Genomic DNA, 18038 nt, shown 5'->3' on the forward strand with positions numbered 1-18038 from the left:
ACAGATGTTTAAGTTAGAGGAAGTGTGATACATCCATGGTAGATGATGATGGAGTATCTGGCTCATCACAGGTGGGCAAATCCCAGTGCCTAAAATCAACCCCCTGACTTCAGGCAATGGGGAAATGGCCAGTTGTTTCTTCTTGGTATTTGTACTCAAGGATACAAGAGGGAAAGAACACCTTCTCTGTGTACTAGGGCAGTGATTGCCGACCCTTCATTATGAATGCATTTGAGATCCTGACAGTTTAAAAAAAACAAAAAAAACACAGGCAATCCAGCAGCATTTGGGGCTTGTCTATATGAACATATGATTTGCTGGAGTACAAATGTACAGGTGAGTCACATCATACGCGCATTTAACTTATGCAAATTCAACTATAAGCACTCGGCAAAAAAAAGAAAAACAACAAGATACCTGTAAATAGTGTGAGCGATTCCACCCACCATTCCACTCAATGAGCATATGCCCCGGAGTGAGCGTGAGATGGGAGACGTGAATCTGCTGTTCCCTCAGTCGGTCTCAGTTCCCGTGTGCCTCTCATAGTATGATCATCTAGCCGCGCTGAGTGTGATTCTAGCATTTAAAGATACGTATTTTTCGTACAACATGGTCCCTAAACACAAGCCAACTACTTCATCTGGTGCTCAACCAAAGAAATAGCGACCTGTTCCAATGCTGGAGGAAAAACTGACTGTGTTGGACTTATTGGGAGACGGTATGTTGGTCTCCAACGTGGTGCGTAAATATGGCCACAATGAATCTAGCATCCATGCCATCAAGATTTGAGAGAGAGAAATTCGTCAAGCCGTGGCATCAAGTGCTCCAATAACTGCTAAGGTGACGAGCCAGGTGCGTGATAAGACTTTAGTGAAGACTGAAAAGGCATTAAACTTATGGCTGGAAGACATGAACCGTAAACGTGTGCCTATCGATGGCAACACGTTGCGAGAAAAGGCTCTTAGCCTCTATGCGCTGTTCAAACCTCCTGCCGAAGAGGGACAGCCTTCTGATGAGAAGGAATTCAAAGCCAGCCAAGGTTGGCTTAACAGTTTTAGGAACCGCTTCAACCTCAAAAACGTGCAGACTACTGGTGAAGCTGCATCTGCCAATGAAGAGGCAGCAAAAGCCTACTCCGAACAATTAAAGAAAATCATAGAAGAAAAGGGCTATCTTCCGGAACAAGTTTTTAATACTGACGAGACTGGGCTCTTTTGGAAAAAAATGCCCAACCGCACTTACATTTCAAAATCAGAAAGACAAGCCATTTAATAAAAGCATTTAATAAAGCCGGGCTTGCTCTACAGGGCTGCAAATCCCCGTGCCCTAAAAGTCAAGAACAAAAATCTCCTGCCTGTGTTCTGGCAATCAAATAAAAAGGCTTGGGTGACGGCAGCATTATTTCTGGATTGGTTCCACAAATGTTTCCTTCCAGAGGTCAAGCGGTACCTCAAAGAGAAAGGACTTGACTTTAAAGTGTTGCTGATCGTAGACAATGCTCCTGGCCACCCTGCGGCACACCAGTTTGCACACAACAACGTTGAAGTTGTCTTCCCCCCCCCCCCCCCCGCCCCTCCAATACCACCTCCACCCTCCAACCTCTCGACCAAGGCATGATTCAATGTTTCAAGGCCACGTACACGAGGCTTACGTTCACACGGATATGTAGCGCTATGAATGCTGATCCCAATCTTAATGTGATGGAGTGTTGGAAGTCCTTTAACATTGCCGATTGCATCACTTATATTAAACAGGCAGTGGATGCAATCAAGCCTGAAACAGTCAATGCATGTTGGCTAAATCTATGGTAAGAATGTGTGAATGATTTTAAGGGTTTCCTGACCATTAAAAAAGAAGTGAAACGCATTGTTCAGGTGGCCAGGCAAGTGAGTGGTGATGGCTTTGTCGACATCCTTGAGGAAGAAATTGAAGAATTAATTGAGAGCCATAGAGAAACATTGACTAGCGAAGAGTTAAAGGAACTGATAAAATCGTCCACAGAAGACGACGATGATGACCGCGAACAGGAAGAGCCAGCAAGTTGGAATCTTCATAAATTTGCTGAAGTGTTTCAAGCAGCGAAATACTTTAATGATTTAATTTCTGAATACGATCCCTCTATGGAACGAAGCCTCAAAATCACACATAGTATTACAGATGATTTGAGACCGTATCAAGAAATGTTTGAGCAGCTCAAGAGACAACAGCAACAGTTGCCAATCACCATGTTTTTCAAAGAAAAACAACCAGCAGGAGATGAGCTTACGCAATTAACTTCTCGAGCTGAACCACTTAGTCTACGACTCGTTCTCCATCACCCAAGGTCTCCATCACCTCCGTCTCCTGGATCGACATCAAGCCCCGACCACCCCCTGTAATTACACCCTGTAATTAAAAATACAATACTGTAAAATTATATTTTGCATATGTACTCTTTATTATATACTGTACATTACTGTATACATTCTACATATTACTGTACAGGGTTGTATGTACAGTATACTATACTTTATGGGCAATTTAAGGGATTTTCAAGGGTAATTTTGACTGAATGCAATTTTCTCCTTACACGCTGACTTTAGAACCTAAGCCCCCGCGTAAGATGCGACTCCACTGTACACTGCAATACCCTGCAGTGCACTGTGTTCATGTGAAACCTGCTGCCCTGCACTAATAGTTCTCTAGTGTACTTTAATCTACCCTGTTTGAAATGGGACCGTTAGATCAAAGAGTACTAGGGAACATTTAGTGTGCAGCAGCAGGGTCCACACAGACCCTTAATATGTGGCAGGCTGGTGTGGGGTAGATTTACACTCCAGCTTGCCCCACACTAATAAGTGTTTGTGTAGAAAAGCCCTAGGAAATTTACATAGAAGAAATCATCAGAGAAAAAAGCTCCACTTTATCCCTTAGCTCCTTTTTCCTGTTTATCTTGTGAGACAGAATAGGATTTATTTTCCTATGGGAATTTTTTGAATTGTTAAATATTTTTGAGACAGTAGAAAGTAAAACAAAACAATGCAAGATGAAATATGATAGCATTCCTCCACCAGTTTGCTGATGTAGTTTGCTCTACAAATAAAGCTGAACTCTGCTCACAATTTGCAAAAGCAACAAGCGTCACTTATTTTTTTGTCAGCTATAAAAATACAGAGCATTGGCTGGAGAAAATCTGTGCACTTATGCAATCTTTTTTTGCTACCCACTGAATAGCAGTAAGAGTGACGCAAGTCGAAGATACAATTAATATCAGAATGCTTTCTAAAATAGATAAGTTAGGAATTATTCTTAGTACAGTATTACAAAATCAGATTCTAAAGTAAATTCTGAAAACGGAAAATGGGACAAGCTAACCTTTCATGATCTAAAGTAAATAAAGTTTCTATACATATAAAACATCTTTTAGCAATGGTTTTGTGTGGTACAAACTTTATTGATGTATAGGGCCATTACAGTGTTGCTGTGACTTGAAGGGTGCCTTCTCTTTAGAAGTGGAAGAGTAATATAGTCTTGTAGCTTAAATTAGTTTGTTTATTTTATAATGAGAACAAAAACACCCGGTTGAAAGTGCCTGGTGCACTTCTGGTACTACTACAGTATGAAAAATAAATCTAACTCCCTTGCTCTGTCTGTGTGTACCCCTATAAATACTGATTCTTATTTGAGAACTGAGATGTGCTGGAATGGAGCCATATAATATATACTTGAGTGAGACTTTTTATACATCACTTTAAAAATAAAAAAAATTACAGTAGAACCTGGGAGTTACGAACCGACCAGTCAACCACCCACCTCATTTGGAACCAGAAATATGCAATCAGGCAGCAGCAGAGACCAAAAAAAAAGGGGGGGGGGGCAGTAAATAAAGTACTGTAGTAAATGAAACTACTAAAAAAAGGGGGGGGAGCAGCATTTTTCTTCTGCATAATACAGTTTCAAAGCTGTATTAAGTCCATGTTCAGTTGTAAACTTTTGAAAGAACAACCATGACATTTTGTTCAGAGTTATGAACAACCTCCATTCCCAAGATGTTCATAACTTTTGAAGTTCTACTTAAATCTACTATACTAGATTTAATACTTTTGCTCCATTGGTTATGGCTACATAATCTAATTTCTTAACAAAGAAAGAGTGGTAATACTCCTACTTACTCTTCTTAATTCCAAGTTCCTTTGAAGTCCCGATAGCTCGCATCCATGTGTTTTCTTTTCTAAATTATTTTTTCTGTTGTAATAAGATACTGCAGAAAAGAGAAACCTCGAACAATCTGGAAATAATAGTCAATGAGGTTTTTCTCCAAAAGAAGTAAGAAGACTACTTGAAAATTTAAATACTGATTTTTCTCTTCTATAAATACATAACTACTTGTTTAAACTTTGGTCTGTTGCCTAACAGTACAGTAGATTATTAATTTGTTTTCTTACATTGGAGTTGTCGTTAAGAAATTGAAAGATAATTCAGTGAAAGCAGCTTGTTTTTGTATAGATATGGGATGTTTCTACAATGAAGACTCATTGCAGAGGAGATTGGATTGAAGGCACAAACATTGTATCTGCACATGCTAAATAGAGGAAAAATAGATTTTGTGCATAGCTTACCAGAGAAGTGGAGAACCATTTTGGAGTTGCATTTTTTAAGTTTTATATCACAAAGGAGTTTATTCCTAATTACTGACTTCTTTGAAGTGTAGTTCATGGTTTAGTAGCTATCACAGTAAAACAGTTTAGTTTTTTACTACTTTGTGTGAAACATATGCTAACTTTAAATATTTGAACTGTTCATTATGGTTTTGGAAAAACTATTATTGAAAAATCCCAATGGATATAACTTTCCTGAAGGAGTACTTACAAATGAAATTGCACTTTGGATTTTTGTCTGATTTAGTGGCAAAACAGGCTTGCAGTAAAATAAAAATAACATTCAGCTTCCAAGTAGCCCAGAAAAAATAGACCCTAGAATTAATCATTAGTTAAATATTCTCGTCAAGGCCTATTAATGTGTATGTAAAGGCTTCTTGTTAGCTTAAGCAAATGTTTTTTATTAACAAAGTAGGTCACATCTTTGCTCTGCTGTGTAACAGAGTTCATGGTTCTGGCAAGAGTATTGTTTTTATATAGAGCTGTGCTAGCAAGGCACTAGTTATGGCTGATAAAGCACTTTCATTGTAAGCAACAGTTCTTTTTTTTTTCTATCCTCCTCCTCCTCCCCCCACCTTCTCCTTCAAACACTTAAAACTTCCTGAAAAATACATGATCCTATGAGCTAGTTCTCACATGATATGTCTTGGCACATGAGTAAAAAGCTTTAAGAAGTTTGATAAGATTCTATTTTGAGATGTTGGATCACAAAATACAGTGTGCCAGGTTCACCCCCGTTGTTACAGATGCATCCAATTTGCGTTCCTCTCCCCCTTGCAGACCAGCTATGCTGAAGGGTGTATTGACCTTGGTATAGAGCAGAGATCGGCACCTTGGCAGGCCGTGTGCCAAAGGTTAAGCCCCCTGGCGAGCCGGGCCAGTTTGTTTACCTGCCGCGTCCACAGGTCTATCGCGGCTCCTGCTGGCTGCGGTTCGCTGCTCCAGGCCAATGGGGGCTGTGGGAAGTGGTGGCAGCCCGTGCCGCTTCCTGCAGCCCCCATTGGCCTGGAGCGGCGAACCGCAGCCAGCAGGAGCCGCGATTGGCTGAACCGGCGGACGCAGCAGGTAAACAAGTTGGCCCAGCCTGCCAATGGGCTTTCCCTGGTGGGCTGCGTGCCAACGGTTGCTATCCCCGGTATAGAGGAACTTTATTTCTCAAGTGGTGGACAGGAGATTCTCATGCAGACCTTGCTTGGTATTCAGCCCCTTTCCTACCGTGTCTAGCTCTGGCCTCTTCTGGGCTGATCCTACATTCACTTAGGGCAGTGCCAGCCAGCTCTAGACCACATGGCAGACCAAGAGTCACATATGGCTTGTTCCACTGCACTCAATCCTGGTGAGCTGCCTTCTGCTGGGGGCCATGGTGTCTATCAGTTTGCCCTGTTATCTGGTATGTGGATAATTAAAAAACAGTTGCTGCTATCATTTGTTTTATTTATATAAATAAAAATCTTCAAACTTAAACTGTACTTAGTCAGCACGCAGTCTCTGACGTGATGGAAGAAATTTGGTTTAAAAACACTGTGTGTGTGTGTGTAAGTAAAATAAGTACATATTCTCTACATAATTGGTGGTTGAATTTTTAGATAAGAAAGTGTACCAGCTGTGACAGAGGTGAGGAACATGCCTCTAAGGCGGGGTGGGCAAACTTTTTGGCCTGAGGGCCACATCGGGTTTCTGAAATTGTTTGGAGAGCCAGTTAAGGGAGGCTGTGCCTCCCCAAACATCCAGGCGTGGCCTGGCCCCTGCCCCCTATCTAACACCCCCTCCCCGCTTCTCGCCCCCTGATGCCCCCCCGGGACTCCTGCCCCATCCAACCCCCCCATTCCCTGATGGTCCCTTGGGGATCCCTGCCCTATCCACTCTCCCTGTTCCCTGACTGCCCCCCGCCGTCCAATCCAACCCCTCCTCCCATTCCTGACTGCCCCCCCCCCAGGACCCCTGCCCCCATTCAACCCCCCTGTTCCTTGTCCTCTGACCGCCCTGCCCCCCATCCACACTCCTTCCCCCTAACTACCACCCCGAACTTCCCTGCCCTCTATCCAACTCCCCCTGCTCCCTGCCACCTTACTGTGCTGCCTGGAGCACCAGAGCACCAGGAGAGGCAGCTGTGCCGCCCGGCTGGAGTCAGCCATGCCACCGCGCAGCACAGAGCACTGGGTCAGGCCGCAGCTCTGCAAGAGCCCCGCCGCCGAGAGCACTGGGCCAGCTTCCTGGGCCAGGAGCTCAGGGGCCGGGCAGGAGGGGCCCACAGACTGGATGTGGCCTGCGGACCGTAGTTTGTCCACCTCTGATCTAAGGCATTTGCACTATTACTAAGGGCTGCTATAATCACCATTATTAAAACATAAACATGTCACTAGTTTAACTAAATTGGTGCAACATAACATCTTTAATTATACTATACCAGTGCAACTTCATGTGTAGACCAGCCCCAAGTTTATTTGTGAAAAGTACTGTATGTATGGAAGGCTCTCGTATGGGTTAACTGGCTTTTTTGGATTAAACCTCTTGTTTTGGGCGAGTTGTGGGGGCAAATAACTCTTGGAAAAATGTCTTCCTTGCTCCCAGTTTCAATTCACAGTCGTCTTGAGTGGCCACATATTCAATTTGTTTCTGTTTTAAACTCCCTCACTCTTTGCTGTCTATTTAAAAGATGCATTGCAGCACATATCCTGGAAATGGGAAAGATATCTGCTTTCAAGATGGTAGTCTTGTTATGTATTCAGATACAATAGTCTTTCCTTCTTACTTGAACCTGGCAACATCACCTCTGTTGCTAGTGCTTAATTTGTGCCAGGGCTGAACCCCGGCACCTCTAGGCTTGGCAGTTCATAGCCCCAGCACTCTGAGCTTGCTGCGTCAGTTATGAAAGTAAAAAAAATTGCTTGAGCCATGGCACCTCTCTCTTTATAAATTAAGCAGTCTGTAGCATCTTAATTCAAGGCTCCCATGTGAGTGTAGGTAGGCGGTACTTCTGAGTCACTGAGATGGCTGGGATTATACGTCAGAACTTTCATATTTTGGCACCGTAGTAGAAGTGGGCCGTCTTTTATGGGTGCTGAGCAGGTTCTACTGGAGGAAATGTGATGACCCCTCCAAATCCCAACTTCAGTAAAATTGGGTGAATTATGAATTTATGAGCACAGCTTCAGGTATTTACAATTCAAAATTTGGCCATAATTTGTAATTCAAGCGTGTGTGTGTGTGGGGGGGGGGGGGGGGAATCTTATGAGGTGAAAATGCAGGAAATATACACTCCTAGATATTGTGCCATTCAACTCTACACTTGATTTTCTGAGTATTTTGGCTCTTACTGTTGAGTATGTTGCATTCTTCAGTGCTAGTACGCCCTGCCTCTGACCACAACTCAGATTTATATGTGCTGTGCATATAGCTCTCTGTATGGAAAGTATTCAAACATACTTGTCTAACGTGTTTCTAGCTGAGTGCATAAACTATGTATAATCATATATTGTGTTTAGGTAATACGTCTGGGGGCTGCACCTGCTAGCCTGAGCTTGCTGTCCATCCAAGTATATGCTTCATCCTCTGAGAAGGAAACTCCAAAAAAAGAGTTGTTAAAAATTGATGAGGTAAGACCCTACCATTCTGGTTGCATTCATAGTGTTTTGGTGACGGTGGAGTTATGTTAGCAAATTAAGAAGCACGTGTCTAACAGAGTAAGATCATTTATTTTGGGAGGGCAAAAATGTTTGCATGGCTGTCTTCATATTACAAGGACAAAAGAATAATTAATTTAAACTTGCAATGGAAAAGTCCATAAACTCTGCTTTTACTTTCCTAACTATATGTTTTGAGGTCTGTTTGACATTTTGAGACTTGCTCATGTACAAAATACTGTAGTATTTTTCCATATCTGAAAACCTCTAATAAAATATTTTTGGTTGAGTAGCTCTCTGTCCTAAGAAAGCTGCCCATACTAGTATATCTAATCCACAGGAATGTCTTTATCTCCTGCTTTTTCTCCAGCAGACACTATGTGCTATTTATATGATGTGTTCTGTTGGCTTACGTAAAGCAACAAAGCCAAAAGCTTGTCTCTTAAAATACAACTGTATTTATCATTCACTGTAGAGATGAAACATGCTCCCTGCCCTCTCTGGTTTACAATCCTGCAATGCAACCTATTAGCTTGTAATTCTACATGTGTACAGGGATCCCCAGACTTTGCACTGAAGGATCAGGGCTTAAATATGGATAAAACGCAATGAACAACAACAGAAAAAAAAAATCAGGGTGAAAAGCAGGGTTACAGAAATAACAGCCTATGGGCACTTTAGTTATGCATTCATCTGGATAACGGTTACTAAAAACTATTTGTTTATATACTAAAGCTGCGAATGGATTGGCCGTTAATTTTTTTTTTTTTTTTTAAATCTGAATAGTTAGTCAAAATTTGAGGCCTTGTAAGTTGCAGGGCCGCCGGGGGGGGGCAAAGGGGGCAATTTGCCCTGGGCCCCACAGGAGCCCCCATGAGAGTTTTTTTCGGGGCTCCTGGAACGGGGTCCTTCACTCACTCCAGGGTCCCCGGAAAACTCTTGCGGGGCCCGGGCCCCCGGAGCTTCTTCCGCTCTGGGTCTTTGAGGGCAATTCGGCTGCAGGGGGTCCTTCCGCCCTGGGACCCGCCGCCGAAGTGCCCTGAAGACCCACGGCGGGGGGTCCTTACGCTCCCGGACCCGCTGCCGAAATGCCGGGTCTTCGGCAGCAATTCGGCGGTGGGGGCCCCCCACCACCGAAGACCCCAGACCCCCTGAATCCTCTGGGCGGCCCTGGTAAGTTGTTCAGTTGGGAATAGAAACTGATCATGGAATCTGATATATTCTTTGATGCCATCTTGTTCACAAGGAATGTACTTATCTTAGGGCTTTCTATAGTGCTGACCACCACAGTGTCTAGTCCATTAGTCTTGCTCAATTTAACTGAAAAAGCTGTGCTGTGAAACTCCCTCCAGCCCATTTGCAACCCACACATAACTTGATTTAACACAGTGTAGAAGCTTTGGATTGCAAGAGAGGTATTTTAATCTCCAAATGCATGGGGAACACAACAAACCAGGGGGTAGCTTCTTTGCTTAGAGCCCCAAGTCTGTTTAGACAGCACCAGACCCAAAAGATCTCTTCAGGCTTCTCCAGGAGTCACTCTGTGCTTAAACTGGTGCTTGGCTTTCTTGCCCTCTTCGGAATCTTTTTGTTTCTTGTCTCCCCTTCTACCTCCAGTCATCCAGCTTGCACTGTTTTCCACGGACACCTGTAACTAGTCAGAACAATACCCCGTGGAACCGTCCATGTACATGGTGCTAGTTTCTGGGCAGACTTCATTATGCCTTATTTCAAAGAGACCCCTTGTCTCTAACATCTATCTTAATTGAAGGGTGCATTCACACATCAATTGCAACAAGGTTTAACCCAGCTCATAACACTATATAGCAGTGGTTCTCAAACTTTTGTACTGGTGACCCCTTTCACATAGCAAGCCTGTGTGCGCGACCCCCTCTCCCCCCCTTAGAAATTAAAAACACTCTTTTACATATTTAACACCATTATAAATGCTGGAGGCAAAGCGGGATTTCGGGTGGAGGCTGACAGCTCGTGACCCCCCATGTAATAGCCTCGTGACCCTCTGAGGGGTCCCAACCCCCAGTTTGAGAACCCCTGTTATACAGCAAACCTCAGTGTTCCTGAGAACCCATCAGTAGCTCTAATACTTTAAGATGTAACCAAAAGACATATTGGAGAGTGTTTATTTTAAGAATTAGTTATAGTTGCCCACGCTGTCCTGCTCCAGCCTGGAGTGTGGATCTTTCAAGTAAAGATTTGGCTACTGTTACATGTTGCATTCACTTAATTTTTTTTTTTTAAGAACATTTTGCACTCTAATAATTCTTTAATGTCAAAAGTATTTTTCTTTCCTACAACTAAAAACGGCTTTTGGTTTGTTGAAATTTAAAGAGCTTAAATAAAAGTAGTTTTGGAGTAACACTAGGGATGAGAAATGTCAACCTAAAAAGGAACTTATTGGAGAGTATTATGAGGAACTGAACTTAAGATTTAGAATGAAATGACTGTCAAGTTGCTTGTGTATTATGTCAGCAAATCTGCAGTTCATGTTTCTTATTGCTTTAGAAAAATAAGTTGTCATACTTTGTTTAAGAGAGTACTAATTATATATGCATTTTCTTGCATGCATTCCAGTTAACTGGTTGTAAATATCTGCCAAAACTTCTGCAGCTCATATTTAAGAAAATAAACAAAACTCGACAATAGCATGTAAAATAGAAAGAGTATTAAGATATCAGTCTTCAGGTAGTGTGACAAGTTGACACTTTTTTTTAAAGGCTAATATCCAATTACTATAGCTGTGAGTCTTTCACAGAGGTCAGGGAAGTTCTGGATTCTGTGACTTCCGCAGGGCTGGTGCCATGGCCTGAGCGGCTGGTGCAGCCCTGGGGCCAGCCGCACCAGCCACTGCTCCAGTGGCCCCAGGCAAGTGGTCCCGGACGCTGCCCCAGAGCAGTGGTCCAGGAGCTGCAACAGCGCCCCGGACCGCTGCCCGCCCGGAGGAGGAGTAGCATCCACTGGAGCACCTCTTCCTCCCCAGCACCTAAGATTTAGTTGGGGTATTTTTAGTAAAAGTCACGGACAGGTCACTGGCTGAGACTTTTTGGTTATTGCCGTGACCTGTCCGTGACTTTTACTAAAAATACCTGTGACTAAATCATAGTCTTACTAATGACATTAGGTGTGTCTTCATTATGTAAATACTACTTCTTTAGATGTCCCACCTATGTCATTCACAACAGTGTTGCTAATGCTGTCCATTACTACTGAAGGTAACAATTGCAACATCCCAGACATAGTACAATTTTCTGTAAATCTCAAATTCTCTGCTAAATAAAAAGCCCACCAGACTGTTAATTTAAAAACTACTTAAAGTCTTTAATAATGGCTTGGGTAAATATAGAAAATGACTGCTCTAAGATCTAGTACACTTAATACAAACGCTGAGAACCAATATTGCTGATTAAGTATAGAAAACACTTCTCACAATTATGTATGTGATTTTTTTGGGACCAAATGAGTCTGATGTTCTAAACCTGTAGTTGGATTAGCCATCAATTTGTTTGGCTGAACAGAGGAGCAATTAGTAATGCTCTCCTCATGATGTGTAATTATTCTTTAATTCACATAGCGTTCTCACAGCTTGACTGTATTTTTATTTATTTATTATTGTCTTGTAGTATCATTTACTTTGCGCTAGGCACGGTTGAATTATACAGCTCCGGCCCTGAGGACCTTCTTGTACAAGTCTACCTTTTTAACCTCTTGTTTGCAAATATTCACAGCTTTCACTCTACTCCTGTCCAACTCATGAATCTAAATATGTGGAGGAACCACAAACCCAGTTGGAAAAGGGGATCTCATATCTGCGGCATTCTGTGGAGCCATATACATCTTGGTGTCAGGTATAGCAGTTTTATCTTACGGAAGTACTGATATGTTTCCATAGTTAAGGACGATTGAGGATTTTGCTTATGACAGGATATTAAAACCTGTCTTGATCTGAATTAGTGAATTGCTTCTTTTTTTTCTTTTTAGTAGAAAGACATCTCTGAGGGGTCTGAATATTTAAAGATATTTTAGTCATTAGGAAGTGTTTCTGGAAAAAGAAATAGTTCTTTCTGTCTGCAATTGTGCATGGTGTATTTCACCAAATCTTGTACCCCTTTTTGGCCAAAATAATAATAAAAAAAAAAGCTTTAGAATCCTTCCCCCCCAAACTTCTAAACTCAACCTTGATCTCCCTTGTCTGAGCTGGAAAAACCTTTCCCCCCCCCCCCCCCCAATCTTTTAGCTCTTAAGCTTTTAACAATTTCTCCTTGCCTTAAAAATAGCAGAGTTGCTATCAATCCTCAATTTCCCTATCTTTGTGTAGGTTGTTAGCAGGGAAAAGGAACGTGAAAGTTAGATACTGCAATGTACATAATAAATCGTATAATATAGAAATTGTATAACATATGCAATGCATTGTGGTCCTCTGTACAGATCATTTGAACCTAGATTTTCTGTTATTCTCTCAAATACAATTAAATTCTATACAATAAAAGTTAAAGGATTGAACAACAATATAAAAAAGGTTTGAGTAGCAGCCGTGTTAGTCTGTATCCGCAAAAAGAACAGGAGTACTTGTGGCACCTTAGAGACTAACAAATTTATTAGAGCATAAGCTTTCGTGGGCTACAGCCCACTTCTTCAGATGCATAATATAAAAAAGGAGGCCCTTCAGGCTCTTAAAGCTGGTCACATGCCCTTGCATGCTTCGATGAATCAAAGCAGGAGCCATTGCCTATATTCTGACTAAAATATTGACAGGAAAATCCATCAGGTGGGGATAAGCTTCTTCCATACCTATTGTGTTTGTTGATGGGCCATCAACTTGAATATTGTAGTCACAATGTGCTGTCTAGACCGGATGTAAACTACCTCCTGGTTGTTACGCAGAAGCAAATGAAAATAATACATGTGTACAAATAGGATAATCACATTCAACAAATCGTAACTTTTCCATTGACACCTCCCATGACATAATTTGTACAAGATTTGTTACAATTATATAACAGTGGTAGCAAAAATGATCTACGTGGTCAAATTTTAAGCATAGAATGTCACACCTCCAAGGCCACCAATCTGTGGGAGGTCTGGTAGCCTACTTACACACCTAGGGACGGTACTGTCAGTAATGCAATGAACGTAGGCTTAGTGAAAGAATGTGTTAGTCACAAATGCTTTTACTTTTTAAACAGCACAAGAATTACAGCTCTTGGGAAAACGACAAACCCCTGAACACAGTCCCCTTCAGCCTGACCTCACCACATTTTTGAACCCTGGATTCGGTCCAATCCTTAGGCCAGACAGCTCTTCATGCTTGGCCCAGTGTTCTGCACATGACAAAGGAATGGCCTCCTTTGCTTAGAACGTTCCTTTTTTTAAAACAACCTCTGACGCATTTCTTGCCCCTGCTCTTCTCCTGGGGAATTTCCAGGGTCTGAACTGTGGCTGTCCCCTTCATGGCTTCTGGGTAGAGTCTCATTCAAAGTCATTGGCCTGCTGGTTGCTAATCTTTGTTTCACTAGGGTACAACCAATGTCCTTGATTGCTCTGTCACAGCTTGCTAGACAGTCTATCCACTGAGTTGTCTAATCCCTGCTACAAAATGGATGCCCAACAATGCCACGCTAAAGGTGGCAATCAAAATGGAGGTTGAAATACCTGGCCTTTTCAAAATAAAATGGATTTTCCAATTTGACACTGACCTAATCCCTGATGTGTCATACCCTTTACTGTGGTATCTGGGCTTCCATGTTAAATGGGATCTGAAAGGCTTTCTGCTTTTATGGCTGTTTACATGCAGGGTCTGACCTCTTTAAATTCCTGTGTTCTATTGGTTGCCTGGAACAACCAGTGTAAACATCATGCTGGGAGTGGAACTTCAGAGAGGACTGACCTGTCTGGAAATTCAGTTGGACTGACTGAGAGTACTTACTGCTCTGTACTGTAAGGCTCTGTGGTCTGTTAATCTCTTACCCTGTCTTATTTTTGTTTACATGGTAATAATTTGTATAGTATGACTCACTGGTGCTGTATGTATTACACACTTATTCATGACTGATAGCTTTCCTGTCTGTAGTATCACCATACTGTGGTGTTTTTAACAGACATAGTTGACACAGTAGGCAAGGAAAGTGCACAATTTTAGGGACTTGATTCAGACTTCGATCTCAAGAAGAGCTTTTCTCCCATTGTGTTACAGAAAGTAGCATTTTGGGGTGGCTCTTTCAGATATTTAAAAATTGCTTTAATCCAGAAAACAAATGAAAACCAGTTTTGAGTAGATTCATATATCATTTTATGCCTTTGATAATTGTTAACTGTTAGTTAAAGTAGCCTTTTAAACAATTTTTCTATTTAAAGCTGTAAAACAGAGAGCATCATACTCTGCATGACAAAAGTTCAGGCTTTTATTAACATGCTATAAAATCTTTAGACCTTGCTCTTTTGTACCAGCTGATAGCATAACCAACTCCCATAAACTGATTTATTTATGCTTAAATCTACCCCGTGTGAACTCTTTCTCCCTGGTAGATTTTGGTTGTTGTTACTGCTGAAAATAAATAAGAACCCTAAAGATATTGTTCCCTTACCCAGTATACTAATTTAGTGCTTTCATTTCCCTGTACCTGAAATTTAGGGTGTAAAATTATTTAAGTGGTATTGCAAGATTGTTCTCTACATTTTAACTCTAGGCATGTGTGTGTTACCTATTGATTTGTTTACCTCTCTGGAGGTAGTTTTGTGCAGTATCTCCCTGTAAATATTAAGATGTTCTTCTTCTGTCAAGGCAGGCATCAGTGCATTTGTATGATTAAGTTTCTCAATAGCTGAAGAATAAGAGCATTGTGAATTCTTGCTTCATGAGCTGAGTGCTTCCAGTACAGGAGAAGTCTCAAAATTATTCCTGCAGTTGGGACAACTATCGGTAGCTCCAGTACTGAGCGTCTTGACTAATTCACTTTTTCATGAATTAAATTGGCGTCCGTATGTGTTTAACCCTCATATCCTCCAAGAATACTGTTATACCAATTTGTCATAATCTAGTCCGGTGAAAGAGAAAATAACTGCGTTCAAAATCAGTAATGTCTCTCCATGGATCACTAGCAATGAGTTATTGTGTAGCTATGTGACCTTCCTCTTCTGTGATAACTCATTTATTTTGTAATGCATGGATATGCCAAAATACCTGAGCATGGTGTGGTAGGAGAGCAGCTGCATAATTCCTTAATTTCTGCTCTATCATCAGGATCTTGGTGCAGTGCTGAATTTTGTCTTCTATTCATTTTTGAGGCAGTGGACACAATCTTCATTCAGAATTTATGGTTTGAAAATATTCTTTGCTGTGTTTAATGTCAAATGTGAAACTAGGCAAACAGAACTGTGAGTGGAGAAGGGAACGGGAGAAGGGGACCGATGGGAAGAGGTCTTGGCAGCATGGATAAAATCAGAACTGCACATAGGTACCAGAGAAGTCCTTTTTAGTTTTCCGAATATTCTATGATGACTGTTAGATTATTCAGTTTTGGCAGAAAACAATGCTTAATTTTGTTTGCTGATTTGATCCTGAATAAAAAGACCTGCAAGCGTATTTAACAGTCTCAAACATACAAGGCTGCTGTGCCTGAATTGACATGGAATGTATAAAACTAATGTTGTTGCTCTTCATCAGGTTATTATAATCAACAGTTACTTCTGTTTTGCTATTGTATATTTAAGCTTTTTTTTTTTTTTTCTCCCCAGGATCTTTACACTAAAGCTATGCCCAAAGTAGAAAAAACGGTTGAAAGTGGTAGAGGTAAATCAGCTTACGTTTTTCTTTACTAATAGGTGAGGTGCTTGATGGGGAAAAATTATGATGCATGGCTATGGTTACATGTACCTTCTATTAGCTCAGAGCTCCATTAAACATTATTCAGCACATTGTGTGAGTAAAGGAACTTCAAATCTTTCTGCTATTTGTGCTATGGATTTCTTGGATTTCTTTTGTGGAGCATCATGGTATTCTGTTTTTGATAATTAAAAGCATAGTCCTATGTCTGTCGTAAACAGTGCAAGAGTAAGGGCTGGTCTACACCAAAAATTTAAGCAACGTAGCTGGGTTGAATTAGAGGTGTAAAAAAATTAACAACCCTGAGAGATGTAGTTAAACTGACCAAAGCCCCAGTATAGACACAGCTAGGTCCTCCTAGTTCCTTTCTCTCAAGGGGGTGGATTAACTACAGCAATGGAAAAAACACTTCTGGCTCTATACAGGCACTACTGTAGCATCTGTGGTGTGAACAGATTATGGCACTATACAGGCACACCTGCAGCATCTGTGGTGTGAACAGACTCTAAGTAATGGGTCCACATAAAGAACATCCACAGTATAAGTTAAAGGGGCATCTAGGATAATTGGGCCAGGCAGGGAATAAGATGCTATCTGTTCATGGGCAGCTATACTGAAGCCAATGCAAATCACTCTGTGAAAATAGTAGAATCTACAAATAGCTTTATTTGGCCTTACCTGTGTCATTCAGGATTAGTTGGCCAAAATCTGACCTCTCCAATCTCACTATGGGATTGCCTGGGTTGGTGGGACGTGAGAGAAGATAGAAACCACTCACACAACTTAATTCACATGCTAAAACTAAGCACGCTTTGGTAGTGTTCTCAAATTAATCTGAGCTGGCTGTTTTAAATTCAATAACTGAATCTGCACATTTCTCATCTCTCTAAACTAAACTGCCCCAATCTATTTCTGGTATATCTTTGAGATAGGGTGACCAAAACGGACTTCAGCGAGGCACCACATGGGCATAGGGATCTGCTAGAGCAGTATTGGGGTACAAGAAAGGATGTGATAGCTTTTAGACCAGGGGTAGGCAACCTATGGCACGCGTGCTGATTTTCAGTGGCACTCTCACTGCCCAGGTCCTGGCCACCGGTCTGGGGGGCTCTGCATTTTAATTTAATTTTAAATGAAGCTTCTTAAACATTTAAAAAACCTTATTTACTTTACATACAACAATAGTTTAGTTATATATTATAGACTTAAAAGAGACCTTCTAAAAATGTTAAAATGTATTACTGGCATGCGAGACCTTAAATTAGAGTGACTAAATGAAGACTTGGCACATCACTTCTGAAAGGTTGCTGACCTCTGTTTTAGACCATTCTTTATTTTGCACCTAAATCAGCCTCTCTTATTTACTAGTTCTTGTACTACAAAAACAAGAACATGTTCAGCTAAATTGAACAGCCACAAACACATAAAAGGAAATACCTTTTACACACTGTCCCAAATAACTCTTGGGAGCTTATTGCCTCAAGATTATTTTGAGGCCAAGAATTAATAAAAGGATAACATATTTATATGGATATTGATTACTTCCACCCTTGAATCAGATAAGCTGATAAATGTTAGAGATATAACATTTCTGTTCTTCAGAGCATAGATGTATTATTAGCTGATGATACTAGATAGAAACTTCCTCTAAAGGCCGTTTATTCCATAATTAGAAAGTTCTTGCATCTCCTGAAGCATCTGGGACTGGCTACTGTTCGAAACAGGATGCTGGACTATTGCTCTAGTCTTGGCAATTCCTATGTTACAATGAAAGAAAAGGAATCAACTTTTAAATTACCTTAATTCCGAGGCCTGGTGCAGCAAGGGATTATATACATGCATAAGTCAGGAGGCGGGGAACACTTTTTTATGTTGTATACTTGTAATGGCAAGTTAAAATAATTGTTTGGATTTCATTTTTAACTGAAATTGTGTGAATGG

At 41.2% G+C, this 18038-nt stretch overlaps 1 protein-coding gene and 1 long non-coding RNA gene across 2 annotated transcripts in view; one reads left to right on the forward strand and one right to left on the reverse strand.

The window, feature by feature from the left end:
- APOO (apolipoprotein O) overlaps window positions 1–18038 on the forward strand; it is a 70422-nt gene that overhangs the window by 15786 nt on the left and 36598 nt on the right. Inside the window, exons 2-4 of the mRNA XM_054006020.1 lie at window positions 8123–8233; window positions 12004–12123; window positions 16010–16064. Of these exons, the coding sequence (XP_053861995.1) occupies window positions 8123–8233; window positions 12004–12123; window positions 16010–16064 (286 nt within the window). The remainder of the gene's footprint in view (window positions 1–8122; window positions 8234–12003; window positions 12124–16009; window positions 16065–18038) is intronic.
- Window positions 2070–5247, reverse strand: LOC128824487 (uncharacterized). Its single transcript, XR_008442480.1, has 2 exons — window positions 4152–5247; window positions 2070–2385 (listed from the first exon to the last, which is right to left on the reverse strand). It is a non-coding gene; the product is annotated as an uncharacterized LOC128824487 (long non-coding RNA).

Source organism: Malaclemys terrapin, chromosome 1 (assembly GCF_027887155.1).
Source record: "Malaclemys terrapin pileata isolate rMalTer1 chromosome 1, rMalTer1.hap1, whole genome shotgun sequence".
Lineage (NCBI taxonomy): Eukaryota > Metazoa > Chordata > Testudines > Emydidae > Malaclemys > Malaclemys terrapin.